Here is a 17,701-nt window from a genome sequence, read left to right as displayed (position 1 = left end):
CAGCCACAGCTCTGACAGAACCTATATTACACAATTAAAATGACCCACAACAGCTAACTGTCAGCAGTATTGCTCAGTGTGTCACACATCCCCTCAATTCTCAAGTATTTACAACATACTACAGATGAGGAGAAAAATCCCATCCCAGAAATACAGAAGCAACTTTTCTCAGTTATTTGTCTACAATCAAAAAACACGCACTTACATCCTATGTATAGGACAAATACATGTGTGGTGAGAAGAATATGTTTTGTTTTTCTTGTAGTTTGCTTCCTATAGTTACAAGTACAGTTTATTTATGCCACTTTGCTTAAGAAATTTCAAAGAAAAAGTATTTGTTGAGGTGGTCAGTTGTAATTTGCTTTGCATATTTATCCTAACATTGGGACTGCAGGCACAAATCTATTCAAAAGCTATTCAAATGCATTTTTTCAGTTTCTTGTAAATGACAGATACTAAACTGGGCTCCCTTTTACCTCTACTGCACACAGATCTATCCATTATATTTATACATTATCACACAAATACTCTTGGTCACAACACTGTACCTGTCTTCAAAAAAGCCAGTGATTGCAAGGTTTGGTACAGGCTCCAAAGTTTTGCATGCAAAGAACAAAATTTCTACCAGCACACTACCAGGACGATAGTAGAGAAAATGTAAGCAAGCAGAAAAAGAAAAAAATTTGCAAAGATTTGGTGAGTTTTTGTGGTAGACCATGAACATTTTCCCTGTAACTCAGCCACATGCAAGTTCTTCCTCCACATTAGTAGGTCTATAAAACACACAATTTTAATTGTATGAACAAGAAACATATACTCCAAACACTGTCAGATTTGAGTCTTAGGAGGCTGTTGTGATTATTTTACAGGTACTACATATGTTTCAGACCATCCCTTACCAATTTTTACATTCATATTTTTCTGTATCTTACATTCCTAATTTTGTGGGTCTACCACAAAGCAGTACTTTTTTTTTTTGATGAAGTCATGTTTACAGCTGACTTGCTGTTAAATGCCTATAGAAAAGTTACGAGTTTTTTTTTCTTCAATTGATTCTCTCTCTATTCTTTCATTCACGTGAAGAGCGATAGCCGTAAGATGTTAATCTTTCAGGAAGTCATATGATCAATACTTACTCTTTAAACAAAAATAACTTCATTAATATGTTAACATTAAAGACAACTAAAACCAAAACTATAGTCATCAGATCTGGGCACGAATGACTATTGAAGAAAGTAAAACAGATTATGTAACTTTAAAAAAACAAGAGAAACTAAAAACAATTATTTTAACAAAAGCGAAGAATCCCAATAAATGCTGTAAAACATGAAAAACTCCTCCACAAGTTCAATAGTTAAACTTACTGATCAATAGCAATTTTTAGAAAAATACTTGTTTCTTAATATATCTTTTCCTAACTACTACTCCAAGCCATAGTGCATATTGGGATCTGAGGAGCCTCCATCTACAAAAATGGATCTGATGTTGTCAGTTGATGAGAAAAGGTCCAAAATTGACATCTGAAACAGTTCTGGCAAAATAATAAGAAACTACCTCTCTGACAAGGTATAAGACACGAGACTCATTTTTAGAATTTTATCACTCTCCTCTAAAATAAGCCGAAATAAATTGTTTTTCCAATTTTTTGCAATGCTTTAACTCAGCATTCATTGGAGGAGAGGCTGGCCTGGCCTGCTAACTACCAAAAGAAAGTCTAAGAATGGTCTCTAAATGCAGGGAGAAGAGACGGGAGAAGAGACGGGAGAAGAGACGGGAGAAGAGACGGGAGAAGAGACGGGAGAAGAGACGGGAGAGGACCATGTAGGCCAAGAGACAATGACAGCACAGGAACAAAGATGGCCACGAATGCCTTTTCAAAATCAGTTTGACCTTCTAACCAGCAAATTCTGAAGTACTTCTCCAGAAGGAGCAGCAGAAATGTACAAGTTGAAATAGTTTCAAGATGCTTGAAAGAGTTACAAGGGCAAATAAACTGTCAAAGCAATAGACTTGACTTGCATAGGTCTCTTCTAGTCTTATAAAACTACCTTAAGTATCATATGGTTTCTGTGCAAATTTTATACAGAAGTAATTGGGAGTATAATGTCTTTCCAGTTTGGGTAACCACTGACAGAACTGGTAAGAGGGAGCATTGGCCCAAGTAAACACAGAAATAAAATCTATAAGCAAAGAATTTACAAGGATTGCATGGTAAAGATGCCATTTTTGCTGACATTTTCAGCTCTAACAAAATTATGACTTACTACAAACAAAAAGTACAAAGTTTCCATGCAAAATTTAAGCAGAGTCTGCAATCTCTTAATTGGTCTTTTTGTGATGCAGGACTCGCCAAGTCCTTCTGAGATGACTGCACAGCTCTCCATGGCAACCCAGGATGCATGCACTATGCAGCCTGCTGGCGAGAATCTAATAGGAACAGCACATTAGGCTTAGAAAGGCTTGGAAGGGGGAGGGAAGCAGTTCAAGGTGGAGAATAATTCATGTCTTTGATATCAGGTCAATAAAGAGATAAATAATAGTTTCTGTTTAATGATATGCCCCCCTCCCTCTAAAAACTATTAAAAAGCAAGAAAATGGAGGAATGACGAAAGACTAGCAAAGGCAATAGTTCCCCAGGCTAAGCAAAACAAGGTGAGACGCATCTGGTAATATTCGGGTTTAGGTATGCCACAATGTCGTTTCCAACTCAAATTCTTAGACCTTTTTACTACCACACCACTTTGGAGAAACAAGGACAATTTCTCAGTTATTACAAGCAGCAAAGGCTGGTGCTTTTGCTCACAAGAGAGCGGGGACAGCACGCTCGAGTTCTCGTTCCACCGCTCTGGGTATTAAAAGACTGCAGTAACGTCCGATGCTAAGCAGCCATGCGAGGCACCCGAAAGGAGGGTCGCTTAGGGACGCTGCACTTCAGGTCCCAAAGGGCAGCTTCATCAGGCCTGGTTATGCAGGAGTTTATCCGCCGGCAAAGCGGGGCGCCCCGCAGCCGCCCTGCGGGGAAGGCCGCTGCAGACGGTGGACCAGAGGCGCTCGCCCTGCCGCCACCAGCAGGTGTGGCCCGGCCCCCCCCCGCAACCCGACGGCCCCCGCGACGCGGTCCCACCCCAGCCGGCCGCGCCGCGACTCTCCGCTCGCCGCGGGCGCCGCGCCTCACCTTGGGGCCAGGCCGCCGCCGCGGCAGGTCGGGGTCCGCCCGCCGCCCCCCAGCACCGGGGCAGTTTCCAGAGCGACAGCGGCGGGGCGGGGCGGGGCGCGGCGCCACCAACGGCGCCCGCCCACGCGCAGCCGCGCTTCGAATTCACCAATCCGCTGGCGCCGCGCCCCCCTCCCCCCGTCGGGGCGGCCAACGGCTCTCCCACGCGAGCCGCGGCCGTGGGCGCACGCGCCGCCGCCCCGCCCCCCCCCCGGAAACCCGCATCATTCGCGGGAGCCAATGGGGAGAGAGGGCGGGGCGGGGCCGCCGCGCGGGGCGGGGGTCTCGTCACGGGGCCGCCCGGCGGCGACTGGCTCCTTCCCCCCCCCCCCCCCCCCCCCCCCCCGGCCGTTAAACAGCAGCCAGTGCGCAGCGGCCATTGCCGGCCGCAGCAGCAGGGGCAGGCGCAGGGAGCCCCGGCCAGGCTCCCTCGAGGAGCAGCAGGGACTGACAGCCAGGTAACCGTCCCGAGGGCCAGGCCGGCACCGCTGGAGAACGCGCCGCGGCGGTGTGCCGCCGCCGGAGGCCACGGAACGGGGAGCAGTATTATACTAAAGAGCCCCAGCATGGTACCTGAGGGGGTGGGGGAGGGACAGGAATTAAAGGGAAAGGAAGGGCAGCTATCTTTCCCTAGGATGCAGAGGCTAGAGAAATGTTTTATGAGGTGAAATACGCAATTTTATTAAGCACCACTTTCACCTCCCCCCCCCCCCACTGAAGTTATATCCCAGCTTTTCTATGCTGCCCTTGGCTCTGCTACCAGGTTTTTGGTCTCTACCTCTACAGAGGGATTAATGCACAAGGGCAAGTTACCTGGCAGTAAGAGCCCGACTTTCCTTTCCCCAGTGCTCCTGTTTTTGTGTCACACTTGTTTCCTCCCTGGCTAATCCTGATTTCCACTGGTGTGAGAAGAAAACAGCCATGTCAGGGGAGCAGTTCTAAAGACTGTAAACTTGGGTAGCAAAAAACCTTTCGTAGGTGTAAGACATAAATAAGTAGATCCTATTCTCAACTGTATTTAAATACAGAATAATTATTACTCATACCTTACAGATTTTGATCCATGCAATAAAAACGTGCTCTCAAAACTGAGAAGCAATGATATTTGTATGCTGTATAATCAGGATATGGAGACTATGATAAAAGGCAATCTATCAGACTGGATGAAAACCCAAATGAAAAGTTCATTTTCAGATGAATTAGACTGTATCACAAACACAACTGATGAGGAAAATGAAGACTTACCTTATGATGGAGACCTAGGAATAACCTGTCAACATAGCAATTATTCAGATAATTTGAGTGACTGTACCTGTATAAAACATATTTCTGATATTTTTTTAAACATTTCCTGTTCTGAAGATAACAAAAATATAAAAGCAGCAACAAGTTATGAAACTCATCCACGGCCTGAAGAGGTTTTCAATTACCATACACTTGCCACAGAAACAACTGGAATTTCAGTTGAAATGCCTGGCAGTGAAGCTGCTCTTCAGAAGGAATTACCTGTTGGTGGTTTTAGCAGACTCAGCAGAAAGGAACATCTCACTGACTCAAAAATGTCTGATGTCCTTTTGCGTCATTTTTCTAAGGGAGAGTTAATAACCACATGCCAGTTAATTGAATGTGAGACTATACCAGAAATATCCTTTAGTGAAAGTATTGATGAAACTGTGAATAAACTTGAGACTTCAGAACTTGCTAAAAGGCCTTTATCTCATGAACAACAGACAACTAACTTTGCAGAGTATCGCTTAGAAAAGCACAAGGAAATAAACACTGGTGAGAAAGATCAAACTTTGCTAAATGAAAATACGCTTGTTTCAAAGAGATATATTTCCACTGCTTCTGAGTGTGGGTACATACAAGAAAGTCCACCACTAATTAGTAAGAATGAAGATACATGCATCTTTCAAAACACTAAAAAAGAACAACAAAAAGATCCATTTAAGGGAATGGGTTTATCTCATGAGCTCAAATTTGGCCAAGGTCAAGTTCGTTATTGCCTTCCTGATTTCTCTAAAATTTCTCCAGACATTGAAGTACCAAAAAGAAATGACAATAATAAATCAGTTCCTATCAGTGAAAGGACAAAAACCTTTCCTATTTTACCAAGTAAATCAGTAATTTTGAATGACATTGTAGAAAACATTAACTATTTTGATTCTGTTGAAGTAGAGAATCAAGAAGAAATGAGTGTTCCAGAACTGTTGCAACAGCTAGAGGTAAATGAGGTGTTTTAAGAAATTCTTAGTATCTGTAAAGAGTGATGTTACCGTAAGAAAATACTCTGTCCAGTATATCTAACAGGCAGGGAAACCATAGATATCAGTGAGTATATCAATTCCGTTAGGAATTGCTTTTATTAGTAAAATTTTGTAGGACTAGATTTCTATGAAGCTTCAATTAAAAAATGTTTAACAAATAACACTGCAGAACATTGTGATTACAAAGCATCCCATCAAATTATTATGAGATTCACTATAAACCATTTTGTTTTTCATTGACACTCCTTTTCAGTATTATAAACAAATACTCAAATCCACCCAAAGTACTTCAAATTGAAACTTTTTTCCTTAAAAAAAAGTTTTAATACTGTGCCCATACAAATGTTAAAGAATTTTACTTTACTAAGATTTCTTTTATTATGGTAGCAATTATATCATCATTTTTCAATTTCATGGGGTTCAGTCACAGACCCGTACAAATGCCTAAGTCCTTTCCTAGATTTGTACGTAAGTAAAATTTGAGATTTAACAGTGTTTAATAATTTTCTCTGTTATTTCCTGGCTGTATACAAGATGCTGACACAGCATGCTGATGCTCAGAATCATACTGATCATTTGAGATTTAATCCTAAGGTAAATCTCTCAAAACAGTAGTCTTCCTTAATTAATTATTTTATCTTTAAGATTATAAATATTCATCCAAACTATTTTGTCATCTTCATATTTTTCCTGCCATTTATGCAAATCTTGTAATTTCTACAACATTAAGTATCTATACAATGAGACGCTGTAAATTTATGAAACTGTATGGCGTAGTTACAATAAGCATTTAATTTTATAGGTAACTTGTCCTGTGCATTTTGAGGTATTTGTAAATTTTTGTAGTTGATGTGCATAAGTGTTCCATATAGCATTTCTATAAACAAAGTTTTCATATTTTAACAGATACTTCCTCAGTCATATTTTGCAAATGCAGGTTCTGCCATTTACTCAGGAAGCACCGAGATACCCTCTGAGGTCTTTGCATTACACCCTCCTATTCCTATACAACCTATGCTTAGTTGTTCTGAAGCAGGTAAATGAAGTTACAGTGACTATGCAAATGATGATTTTGTGTAATTTTATGGGACTTTTATTATTGTTTTATGTAAAATGGATGGTTTGGGCAGAAATTCCAACTGATTCATCTTCTCTTGTGTTATACAGGATTACAGTGTGGGGCAGCAGTATCAACATTACCATCAGCTGGTACAGTAGAAGCACACTGCCTAAATCCTTCCAGTTTACTGCCAGAACTAACCCAAGGAAAAAAAATGACTCAAATACTAAAGGAACAAACGGACCAACTGAAAATGAGAGTAATAACCAGCTGTGTTTCAATATATACTTAGCATTAATGCACAAATTGTATGTTCATTTGGCATATTCACTTTTAAAAATCCCAAGTAATAATCTGAAATCTTCTCTCTTGAAGGTAGAAGACTTCTCTAAACATATGACCCAAGAGACATTCCTTTTACAAGACAAATATCTGGTAAATCAATTTATACATTTTCCTTCATCCAAAATGCACTTTAAATGGTTGTAGACTTGCAAATCGGTGGCCAGATAGTCACTGTTTTCCCCAAACAAAAGAAAACCCCCTTTTTTCCTAAATCTCAGATGGAAATTATGAGTGTAAAAGCAGAAATGAAGGGGTTTGGTAGGTGGCTTAATTCTTTAATCACTGCAAATAGGATCTGGCTTACATAGCATAAGTAGTTATCAGTACAGCTCACTACATCATGATGTCATTTACAATTGAATTATTTCTTACTGGTGAAGGTGTTAAATCAATTGAAAAGATGCCTTGATGCCCTGGAGCAGAATTACTTAACAGCTAGAGAGCAGCACCGTAATTTACAACTGCAGAACTACAAGGACAAGTCTATCAATGTTGGAAAGTTTGATCCTGAAAGGTTAGAAAATAAGTATTAAGTAGTACATCAGCACATTCTTGGTATTTTCTGAGTATTTTACAACTGTTAAGTCATTTGTTCTTGGATTTTTTTTTTCAGAAATGAAAACATTGTGTTAATTTATATGTGGTAGGCCAGAAGTGATTTGGCCAAAATTCATTTCAGGCTTTATGTATCCTACTTAAAATTGCAGTATCTAACCAATTCATGTATTTAAATGGACTCTGTGAAATCTAGAATTTATTTTTCTTATGGACTGTTTATTGCAATAATTGATATCATTATACCAGTAAGAAATAAAACATCAGTTTAACAAAGGTTTCACTAACTGTATTGCAATTGTGTTTAGAAAGGTGGAAGGGGAAATATTTAGACTTGGCATGATGCTTGAAGACATCCGTGAACAGACTGGTGACAGCAAATGCAGCTTTTCTCCTTTGCTTACTCCTTATGAATCTGCCCATTCGTCCTATTCTCTTTGTGAGGTAACTTACATTAGTCTCTATGTTTTAGGGATGCAAATCTCAGTATAGGTTTTAGTCACTTAGTCTTTGTAAAAGCATGATACTTCTAAATAGCATGTTACTTCAAATATTCTTAAATGAAATCCAACCTTCACATTTCATTAATTCTAACTGAAACAAAAGTATAAACACAGCTATATTGCTATATTGACTATTTATAATCCTAGCTTCAAAAGCATTTGCTTTCAGAGTAAAAAAATTATAACTTCTACAAATCTGTCTTTCTGTTTTTGCAAGTGAATCGCTGTCATTCAGTTTGAAGAAAGTGTTACTTGGTTTGTCCAAGATTCTCAAACTGCAGAATTACTACAAGAAGAAATATATTACTGTGCTATAGAAAACAAAGTTTACTGGTAAATATAGTCATATTTTGTCCTGGATCATAAATGCACAAAACCCATTGTAGGTTTCTACAAATCCACGGATTATTAAATATCACCAAATGCTTCCATTGTCAGTATTTTAAAAGCCAACTTCTCTGAATCCGAAGTTAGAGCCACTCGGAAAATGCTAGCTGGTAGAAGTCACGTACTTGCAATGCAATGGTCACATACTACATATATCTTACACTATGGTTACTTCATACAGAGCTCAGGAAATTCAGGCATTACTGATCCTGCAAAAAGAACAGCTACTGAAACTGCATTTCTTCACAAGAACAACAAGGTGGAAAATACGAGTCATACAGTTGATGTGATCCCACACACAGATCATGAACCTTTTTTAGAAGGTGACAAGTGCAATCCTTACCCACATGTGTAAGTATAAAACTTAGAGAAAGCTACTGAAGTTACGGTAATTGATCTATAATTATCTGCCGAATATAGAAAGTTGGGATGTCTGAAATCTGTGAGACCAGGTAGAGTATTTCTGGACTAAACCTCTTATATAATTCTTTAACTACATACCCAAAAATTCCTTCCAGACCAGCATTCCTACTTTGAGGTCCATAAGGCAGGTATTTCCTGAAGCCCAAAACCCATCAGCTTCACTAGGTGTTAAATCATACCTCTGTATAAAGTTTATTGCAACCACACAATTTCAGAATGTGAATGACCAGCAAAATTATTTCCTATTTGTGTGATATTCTAAGTTTTACAAAAAAAAAAAAAAAAAAAAAAAAAAAAAAAGGAAGGATGCAGTTAGTTAATTTTCTGTCATAGCTTTGTGAAAGGGTTCTAGAAACTATACCTGCCCCTTTAGGGAGTATTTGATAAGTGACAGTCATCTTAATGTGATTAGAAAAATAAAATAAAATAAATGGTTTCTCCTTAGCCAATTGAAATTACAGAAGAGAGCTGAATCAACTTTCAAAAGAGAAATGGAGCCTCTGATAAAAGGAGGTCTACTAGCCAGTAATCATTCTCCAAATATAATGGTATGACATCTGTTTTCATATTCAATTTATCATTTTAGATGAACATACTCAGCTTTATGAGTTCATTTATCATCACTTACACATTTCTCCCTTCAGTTTTTTCACAAGGGGACAACCCAACTTTTGAGCTAGTACAACATAAAACATTACTGAATTGGCTGCCAGAAGAGAGATTTAAGGAAAGACTTTCTAAACATTTTTTTTTAATTCTGATAAAGTTGGCTTCTCTTAGGAAAGACCTAGCTACATGGAGTAGTTTGCCTTTTATTACTTTTTTGGAGGAAAGACCTATAAGCAATTGCTTATCTGAAAAAAAGTAAAAAGAAAAAAGAAACTCTTGTTTTAAGGCATGAGAGAAATGAACAAACATGTGCTAAGCCTTCTCAAAGATACACTAAGCCCAGTTTTATATTTCAGTGTTTTCCAGACTGCTGTACAGTTAGAATTGTATCTAGGAAAATCAGTCTGTAGGGTTGTTGACAACTAAAAACAGTATTAAAAGTGACATGCAAATGATACCATTGTTCACACTATCTTGTTTGATACATACAAGATAATGTACACAATCATGTATCAATTTGTTTTGCCTTCTAGGTGCAACAGAGATTTCCTTCACCTAAGAAAATACATGGTGCTGAAGGTCTTGGATCCCCCAGTCAGAGTAAATTAAGTAAAAAATGTAATGCAGATGAAAAAAATATGGAAAAGTAAGTGTATTACATATTTTGCCTAGTTGCAAAAGTGGTTTTATGTGGCTGAATGGATGCACCCAGATGTTTGTATACTGGATTCTGCTTGAAACACTGAATAACATCTTTAATATATATAAAATGATAGGATGATATAGTAACAAGCAGCTCTCTGTTGTATCACCAGTTTATGCAGTATACCAGACCTCCGAGAAATGGCAAAACTCCCTCTGATTTTAGCAAAAACAGGATTATATTCATGTTACAAAGTAGCTCTTCTCAGCAAGAGCAATGGTTTCTGGAACTTAAATGGCACAAACTTATTTTAATAGTGCACGAAAAGGCTTTACGTTCTGTCTCTATTCAGGGATACATTTCAGCAACCTGACTAGGGATGACTGCAAAGTTTTTGGCAACTAAAAATATTTGGAATAATGATTATTATGAACTAACCTGGTGGCCATGGAGAGCAAGCATATTGATAAATCCATGTAGATTTCAAGTATAAAGTTCAATCCCTAAAGCTTATTTACAGAAATGTCAACGTGATAAAGTAATTCTGTACGGTTTATTCAGGAGTTTGAATTCTTGGCAAATTATATCTCCGTCCAAGACTAGATCTTATAATATGTGCAGTGTAGAACACAATATTCATCTAAATATACTTAAAGGAAAAAGGTAAGCACAAGATAAATACACTCTCAGATTATATTATTGAGTAGATGTTAGTATTTATCCAGTAAAACTCACCTAGCTTCCAGTTTTCTCTCTCATTTAAGAAAAATCAGCTTAGTCTTCTGATCACTGTTTTCATGAATGGGTGGAAAAATCTTCAAATAAGTTTGATGATACTGTACAGCCTAAATTTAAAATACATTTTACAAATATGGCAAACAAGGAACTGTATTCTGTCAGAAGGTATGTTTCAAATATTCCTGTAATTCCCTACAAGCAGTACATTAAAACCCCTAAAAATAGCCTAAATTTACTCATTCAGAAACTACATCATCCTTACCCTTGATAATATTTTGATGCAATCTGTGGACACTTTATGTGAATACACAGAATTTCATTACACTCTGCTATACAGAGATGGGCTTATCATCTTTTACTTAAAGGATATTTAACAGGTAAATCAGTGTCCTTTCATTAAAGATGTAATTAATTTGTGATTGCTTAACTTAAATTTAAGCTTCTACTTCCACCTTTTCAGATAACTTATATGAATAGAATTTTTCCTAGGAGTAAATTTGCTTTTTAACTAAGCAGTAGTCAAACAGTAGCATGTTCATAAGGCTTGTCATACAAGTATTAACATGTAATTAAAATACTCTGTTCTCATGCTCAAAGTAGTGAAAGCATCCAGGAAAGGAAAACTGGGAGATGTTCTCATGCTCAAAGTAATGAAAGCATCCAGGAAAGGAAAACTGGGAGATGTTCAATCTTCATTCCAGGAAGACCAACCGATTTATCAGATACTAACCTGAGTAAGTAGCAGTGGCATGCAAAGGCCAGAACTCTGCTTATATCTATTACTGAATCTATGCATAAAATGGAGGAAAACAGGGAAAAAAATACTTTGAACTGCAGTAATGTTAATGGTAGTAAAGGGCTCAGAAATTATGGTGCTGAAAGACAGATAAGTACCTAGGTAATAAGCCGTAATTTCTAGTATTTATTTCAGACCTTTTTAATACATTTTGGGGATTTAGGCAGTGATTCAGAAGACATCTCAGCATGTGATTCTTACAATGATTCACAAAGTGAGGAATTTCTGAACTATGAGACTGAAAATTACAAGACATTCAATACAAGATCACAAGAAGAGAGAAAAGGTATAATGATTGCAAAAATATTTAAGCCTACATAAAAATATTGCTGTTTATAGTGTCCTGGGTTTTAACCTCAATGTCATTGTTTTCAGGAATTAAAGACAGATGCACTAGAGGAAGCAGAGATCAACTTAAACTCAGGAATTGTAAAGAGTTTGCTCAGTCTTGTGCCCTATGTAGAAATAAAATTTCCAGTTTAACTTGTAAGTATGAGGTCTTACTGAAATAACTACAAAACACAAACTAGATTACAGGGCATAATGCTATGCTGCCTGCCCATACCAGTATTTACAGTGACAGGCCAAATTTAATTTGGTATGAGCAATCAGTAGCACTGAATCTAAACAGTGGATGGGTGTAACTCCTGAAGGGTAATATCAGCAAATCCAACTTTTACATAGATAGCTGAGTTTCATTCCAGTGCACAATAGCTTTACCCTTCTCTGGTTCTTTGTCAAAGTTGTTCCTTCCATATGTCACTTGTAACAAGAATACCTCCAGTTTTCCGGTACCACATGGGAAAAGAAATATAGTAAAACCAGACATTACTCTGCCAACAAGTTGGGTGTTAACTGTCATCTAATGATCTGTATAAGCAGAAATTTCAGCTCTACACTGAAATTGTGCATGACTTTCAGTAAGGTCAAGGAAAGCCTAATATTTAAAGATGTTGAACATCTAAGCTTTTAAAGTCACCTACTTCCTAGATTCCTCTCTCCCCCCATATCTGTACAATAGGAAGAAATAATGTGTTTTTCAGGAACAAGCAGCAAATATTACTTACTTCTCAATATTAAGACTATAAAACACTATGAATCCAAGTAGTATTAATTTAATTATTAGGATTATAATAGTCTGTGGTAACACTACACTTCCTCCCCTTGCAGTGTTCCACTGAATGGAGTGGAATACAAATCTGTGTATACTTACTGAAGAACCAAATTCAACAGGAAATGCAACAAGGATAATTTAGCCTCATTTATGAAAGCTTGATAACCATATTTACTTTGCAGTGATAGTAAACTGAATTAAAAAAAAATGTATAGAAGATGTAGATGTCATTATTGTAGTTGTTTATGGTAACTGAATAAATTATAAATAATAAACAGAAAAATGTTTTAAATATATACAAAATTAATTTTTCTGTTTTTGTAGTAAGCATGGCTTCAACATTTTCAGATTATTCACAGAAGAGAATCTCCACTCAAAAGGCTTACAGAAATAAACCACCACACCAACTTGTAAATAGATGTTCTCAAAGGTAAGCTATAACAATTGCTATATAAGCAGTAGAACAGTAGCTGTAATTATTAAAGACTCATCATGGAAACAAAAAAATCACTAGTATCGTAAGCAGTGGCAATGCTTTGCAGAACATGCTGTAGATTAGAATTTTACTCACTAATGAAATTTACCATAAGAGCAAGTGTCAGTAATTCTTCTAGTAGTTCTTCCATCTTTCTAATTCAGTGAAGAATCAATGTCAGTAACCTCTTTAGCTGACAAACTGTTTGACTAAAAAAACAAAAACAAAAGAAACCCCTCACTTTAAGAGGATGTCACATTCACAGATGCAGGAGTGAGTTTGTATTAATTAAGATGCAATTCTGTTTGCTACCAATTCTTTCTTTACAAATAATAGTCCTTAATGTTACAGTAGGAGACTGAAGTAAAATAGATTCTTAACTATTACACAGACTAGACTAAAACTCAAACTTTTTTGTGACCACAGTTTTGAGAGCACATTACACCATTGTAGTAACTGTCTGGACATATGACAACTGCACTTAAGAATCAGTGACAGACTACTTTGTGAGAAACGGTTACAGCATCAAGGAAGCGATAGCTCTCTGCCATTATGAGAGATTTTCCTGACCCTGCATTCTGCAGTGTTTACTATCTCACTGCAGTGCACATGCAACACAAGTTGAGCTATGTTTTATGATTAAATGAAAAATTGTATTCACTATAAAATTAACTTGCAAGCAAACATACTAACAAGGTATAAATATCTAATTCATAGTTTAAATTTTCTTTTGGCTGCTAAAATTGTACATATTTTATTCTCTCTATATACACACTTGTATATACCCTTTAGGCAAAACATGGAGACTGCCAAAACCTGCTATTCAAGCATGTATGATACAGTTATCCTTTCACCTCAGTACCTACCCAGAAAGACGACTCCTGGAAGCAAATCAGCAGTAAACATCAGGAACAAAAATGTGAGCAATTCGAATGCAAATCCTGTCATGGCACTTTTGAACATCCTTAGAAAAGTGATTATTATAGTCTAAGCTTGCCTTGTCCATTTGGAGAGAACAGGATAAGACAAGATGGAATAAGGGAAAAAAAATCTGCATTTTAGATGAAGTTTTTTACTATATTGAAATCCAAATAAACTTCAGTTAAAGGTATAGTACTGTAACTTGTGTGAATACAGGAAACCATTTAAGTATTGTTATACAGTAGTCTCTGTAAGAGATTCTGCATTGTACCTGTCAGACACAAAGAATTTACAGAACTGTTAGGCAGAGTGCACTAAAATGGCTTTAAGCCACCTATACACCCTCACTCTCCCATCACAGGCGCAGCTTCTTGGCCCGCAGTTTCATTTAAACGCTGCAGGCAGTATATGCACATTCTCGGCCATCTGGATGTTCTAAACTGATTCCACATCTAAGGATTTCACTCCAATATATTCCTTCCTACAAGTATTTTGAAGACTTTTTATGCCATTTAATCTCTGTATAAATGGGGAAAGATGCCATAAAAGGAGGAATGGATCCTGCCTCTGGAATTATGTTTTGTAGACTGAAAAAAAAAAGTGTCAACTCTAGCCACATTAACTGCTACCAGAACTGGGGGTGCAGGAAATGGGACAACCATCTCATACTACAGACATGCACTACATTGAGGCTGCTACTTTAGAAACGTGAAAATATCCCTCAGTGCAATGAATTACATTTTAAAAATAGCCGGCACTTCCAGCCTGAATCCTGGAGTAGCCTACCACACAACCCAGAATTTTTACTTTTCAACACATATTTGAAATAGATCAGTTGAATATGCTACAAAAGAACCTTAATTAAACTTCCCTTTCATTCTGTTCTATACCTGTGGAAACATTTGTCTTAAAATATAGCTATGCTAATATTGATTATTCCCAACAGATTTTAAGTTCTGCTCTGGATCATGCTATACAGACAGCAAACAGTTTGAAGAAAACTACAGAACGAATGGTACAAGCAGTTTCAGAAGATCTAGCTAAAGTTAGAAGCAAACAGCTTTAATTACCCAGCTTGAAATACTGTATACTTGTAAATGAGCAAACAAAGTATCTCTACAAATATAGAATAATAAATACAAATATTAAAAAGTCAACTCGTTTTGTGACTATCACTACTAGAATATATGATGGTATTCCATATGTTTACATACAGTCTCAGAACTGGAAAACAAGTTACTGATTCTACTGAGAGTAGAATTATTATGTTGGCTAACCCCTGTTTCTGCTCTATAGCTGCCATTCTTCTCTAAGCATTCACTTAAGGTAGCTTTAAAAAATTGGCTTGAACAAGCAAGGTTAGCTTTTAAACCTCTGACTTTTGTTGTTGTTGTTGTTGAAACAGGAAAATAAGGACATCAGTCATTATTGCATGTAATTCTCCCAAATCTTGACAGCAGCTGCTTAAGTGCACCAGCAAAGGAAGCCATCTCTTCTCCTGAAACACCTCTGTGCATCATGCTATTAATAGCAAATCATAGTTAAAAAAGAAAATTACATGTTAAGTGGCACATGTTGAGAATGGTTCACATTTAAGGTATTTCCTTGCATGTCTCAGTAACTGAGTAATACCAGCTGTTGTCCATGTATTCCCAAGTTATACTGTCAGTTTCTTCACTGTGGTATCCTTACCTTCTCTCGTACATCTAGGTTTGCGAGTTTAGCTAATGGTAAGTGGGTTGCAAAATTTTAGAATACTGTAAAAATGCAGTAAGCCAAGGAAAGTAGTTATTTGTATTCTGAAATACAGTTAACTGTAGTGATTAAAAGCAAGCAGATAGCAAATAGCCTTGTAGTAAGGATGCTATTCATTAAAGCAATTCCAAATTATTTAGAAACTGATTGAAACTGCCACTTTAAGATAGAAGATGCATTTTTCAAACAGATGCATTTTAAGAACAGTTGTTTTCTGCGATCCCTGAGTGGATAAATCAGGTAGTGAATACAGAGATCATCTAGACTGGCTTCCTACAAGCTGTTATAGCTAACCCTGCTGCTGCATACTGTTGATTTATAAACGTGAATCAATGCTTTTTCAGGGCTCCTCCACACTCTACATCCAACAGTATTGTTAACCTTTTTCTCCCTCAGGCTCTTACTGCATATCCTTATAACCTAATTTGCTTCTGCTTATTATCCATGTTTTTGTTTTATTTAGCTTATTTAAGACAAGGTGCAGGAAAACCAAAAGCTACTCTCCTAAGCCAGATTAGCATTTAGAATGTCCCTGTTATTAGTTTGCATAGTGAATCTAATTATTGAAGTAATTGCTGCAGGATTCCTAGATCCAATAAAAAGAAGAATAGAAAGATTTCTACACCACAAACAGCTGGACCTTCTGTTCAGTCTGGACCACTGCACCTGCTGTCCTACGCCTGGACAGCAGATGCCAAGGGAAGAATGTATTTAAAGAGACAAGCACTTAGCAACATTTACTCAGAATACTCTGAGCCTTCAGCGAACTGCAGCTCAGAGCCATTCCGAATCAACACCACCATCTTTATATTGAATGGCTTGTAAGGATTCTTCTCTCATGAGCCTGCCAAACTGTTTCCACATGTGCATGCACACACCCCATATAATTTAAGATGTGTCATACTTCATTGCAGGATGTCTTAGATGCTAAAGGTCCTTTTGTTCTGAACCTGACAACTGCAAGTTTCATTTGTTACTTCACACGCTGGGGAGGAAGGGAATGTCCACTGCTTCTTCAGTCTCCAGGCTAACATGATTTTCCAAGACCTCCTCACGTGCCCCTTTATCACCATTTTCCCCTTCATCAAGAGTCCCGTTTTAGTCAGTCATATTTCACATAGAAATTGTTCCTTACCTTTGATTGTCCTTTTGGTCATTTCTGAACCTTTTCCAGATTCAACCTAAATAAGAAATAAATTGCACTTGGAAATATTTGTCTTTATTGCCTAGGGTACCACACCAACATCACTGCTTGTGTGATCTGGGCTTACGCATACGGTATCCATTTTATTAGATGATGTGCAATAAGAGAACAATAGCTTTCAAAACTACAAGATACCTCCATGCGCACACTTTAAGATTTTAGGTGTTGGAGGGGAGAAGTTCATCTTAGTACAACTCTGCCATTAGTAAAACATTTTTTTCTCTTAGAAAACAAATAGCAGCAAAGATACCTTGGAGGAAAAAAAAAAATTAAAGCAATCTTTATATTCAATTTACAGAATTGTAACAAACCAGAACCTAGTTTGGATTACATTTTGCTAACCATCAGATTTCCTATCTTAAAAGCACCTCTATTAAATCACCTTTATTAGTATGTTTAGATTTGCCTTTTAGAGAAAGAGGATGATGGATTTCTGTATTAAAAACTCTTAGTGTTGTAGTAATCAGCTATCAAGTTTTGAGCTGGTGATAGCACATAAACCCAAAGCAGACATCTAGAAAAATACTTAATATGCAAAGGTAGTCCAACATATCTCCCACTGGTATTTCTCCAACTCTCTGTAACAAATTAACATCAATACAATGGATTTTATATACGAACTGAAAACAGGTATTTTGATTTGTAAATTATTTTGTCCTGCATTTATTGCTTTTAACTTTTGGGAATGGGAA

The 17,701-nt window shown here is 37.3% G+C and overlaps 2 protein-coding genes across 2 annotated transcripts in view; one reads left to right on the top strand and one right to left on the bottom strand.

Annotated features, from left to right (window-relative positions):
* The window catches only part of GPSM2 (G protein signaling modulator 2), a 30,146-nt gene extending 26,883 nt beyond the window's left edge, over positions 1-3,263 (bottom strand). The window contains exon 1 of the mRNA XM_062582156.1: positions 3,176-3,263. The gene's annotated coding sequence lies outside the window, so the exon portion shown is untranslated. The remainder of the gene's footprint in view (positions 1-3,175) is intronic.
* A 1,078-nt stretch (positions 3,264-4,341) lies between these two features.
* AKNAD1 (AKNA domain containing 1) lies at positions 4,342-15,179 on the top strand. The gene is made up of 16 exons (XM_062581370.1): positions 4,342-5,439; positions 6,016-6,075; positions 6,388-6,517; positions 6,649-6,800; positions 6,917-6,976; positions 7,267-7,400; positions 7,750-7,885; positions 8,513-8,682; positions 9,200-9,302; positions 9,897-10,009; positions 11,342-11,478; positions 11,704-11,826; positions 11,916-12,026; positions 12,979-13,084; positions 13,922-14,048; positions 14,997-15,179. The coding sequence occupies exons 1-16, from the start codon at positions 4,342-4,344 to the stop codon at positions 15,114-15,116; spliced, it is 2,880 nt and encodes a 959-aa protein (XP_062437354.1). The 3' UTR covers positions 15,117-15,179.
* The last annotated feature ends 2,522 nt before the right edge of the window (positions 15,180-17,701 follow it).

Source organism: Rhea pennata, chromosome 8 (assembly GCF_028389875.1).
Source record: "Rhea pennata isolate bPtePen1 chromosome 8, bPtePen1.pri, whole genome shotgun sequence".
Taxonomy (NCBI): Eukaryota; Metazoa; Chordata; class Aves; order Rheiformes; family Rheidae; genus Rhea; species Rhea pennata.
This window is presented reverse-complemented; position numbering and strand designations above follow the sequence as displayed.

What these genes read in the sequence shown, in the direction of transcription:
- AKNAD1 (XM_062581370.1), top strand. Translation starts at nt 4,342, where the DNA reads ATGGAGACTATGATAAAAGGCAATCTATCAGACTGGATGAAAACCCAA. An exon ending in AACTGTTGCAACAGCTAGAG is followed by an intron (nt 5,440 to 6,015) that starts GTAAATGAGGTG and finishes GCTGTATACAAG; the next exon opens with ATGCTGACACAGCATGCTGA. An exon ending in TAAACATCAGGAACAAAAAT is followed by an intron (nt 14,049 to 14,996) that starts GTGAGCAATTCG and finishes TATTCCCAACAG; the next exon opens with ATTTTAAGTTCTGCTCTGGA.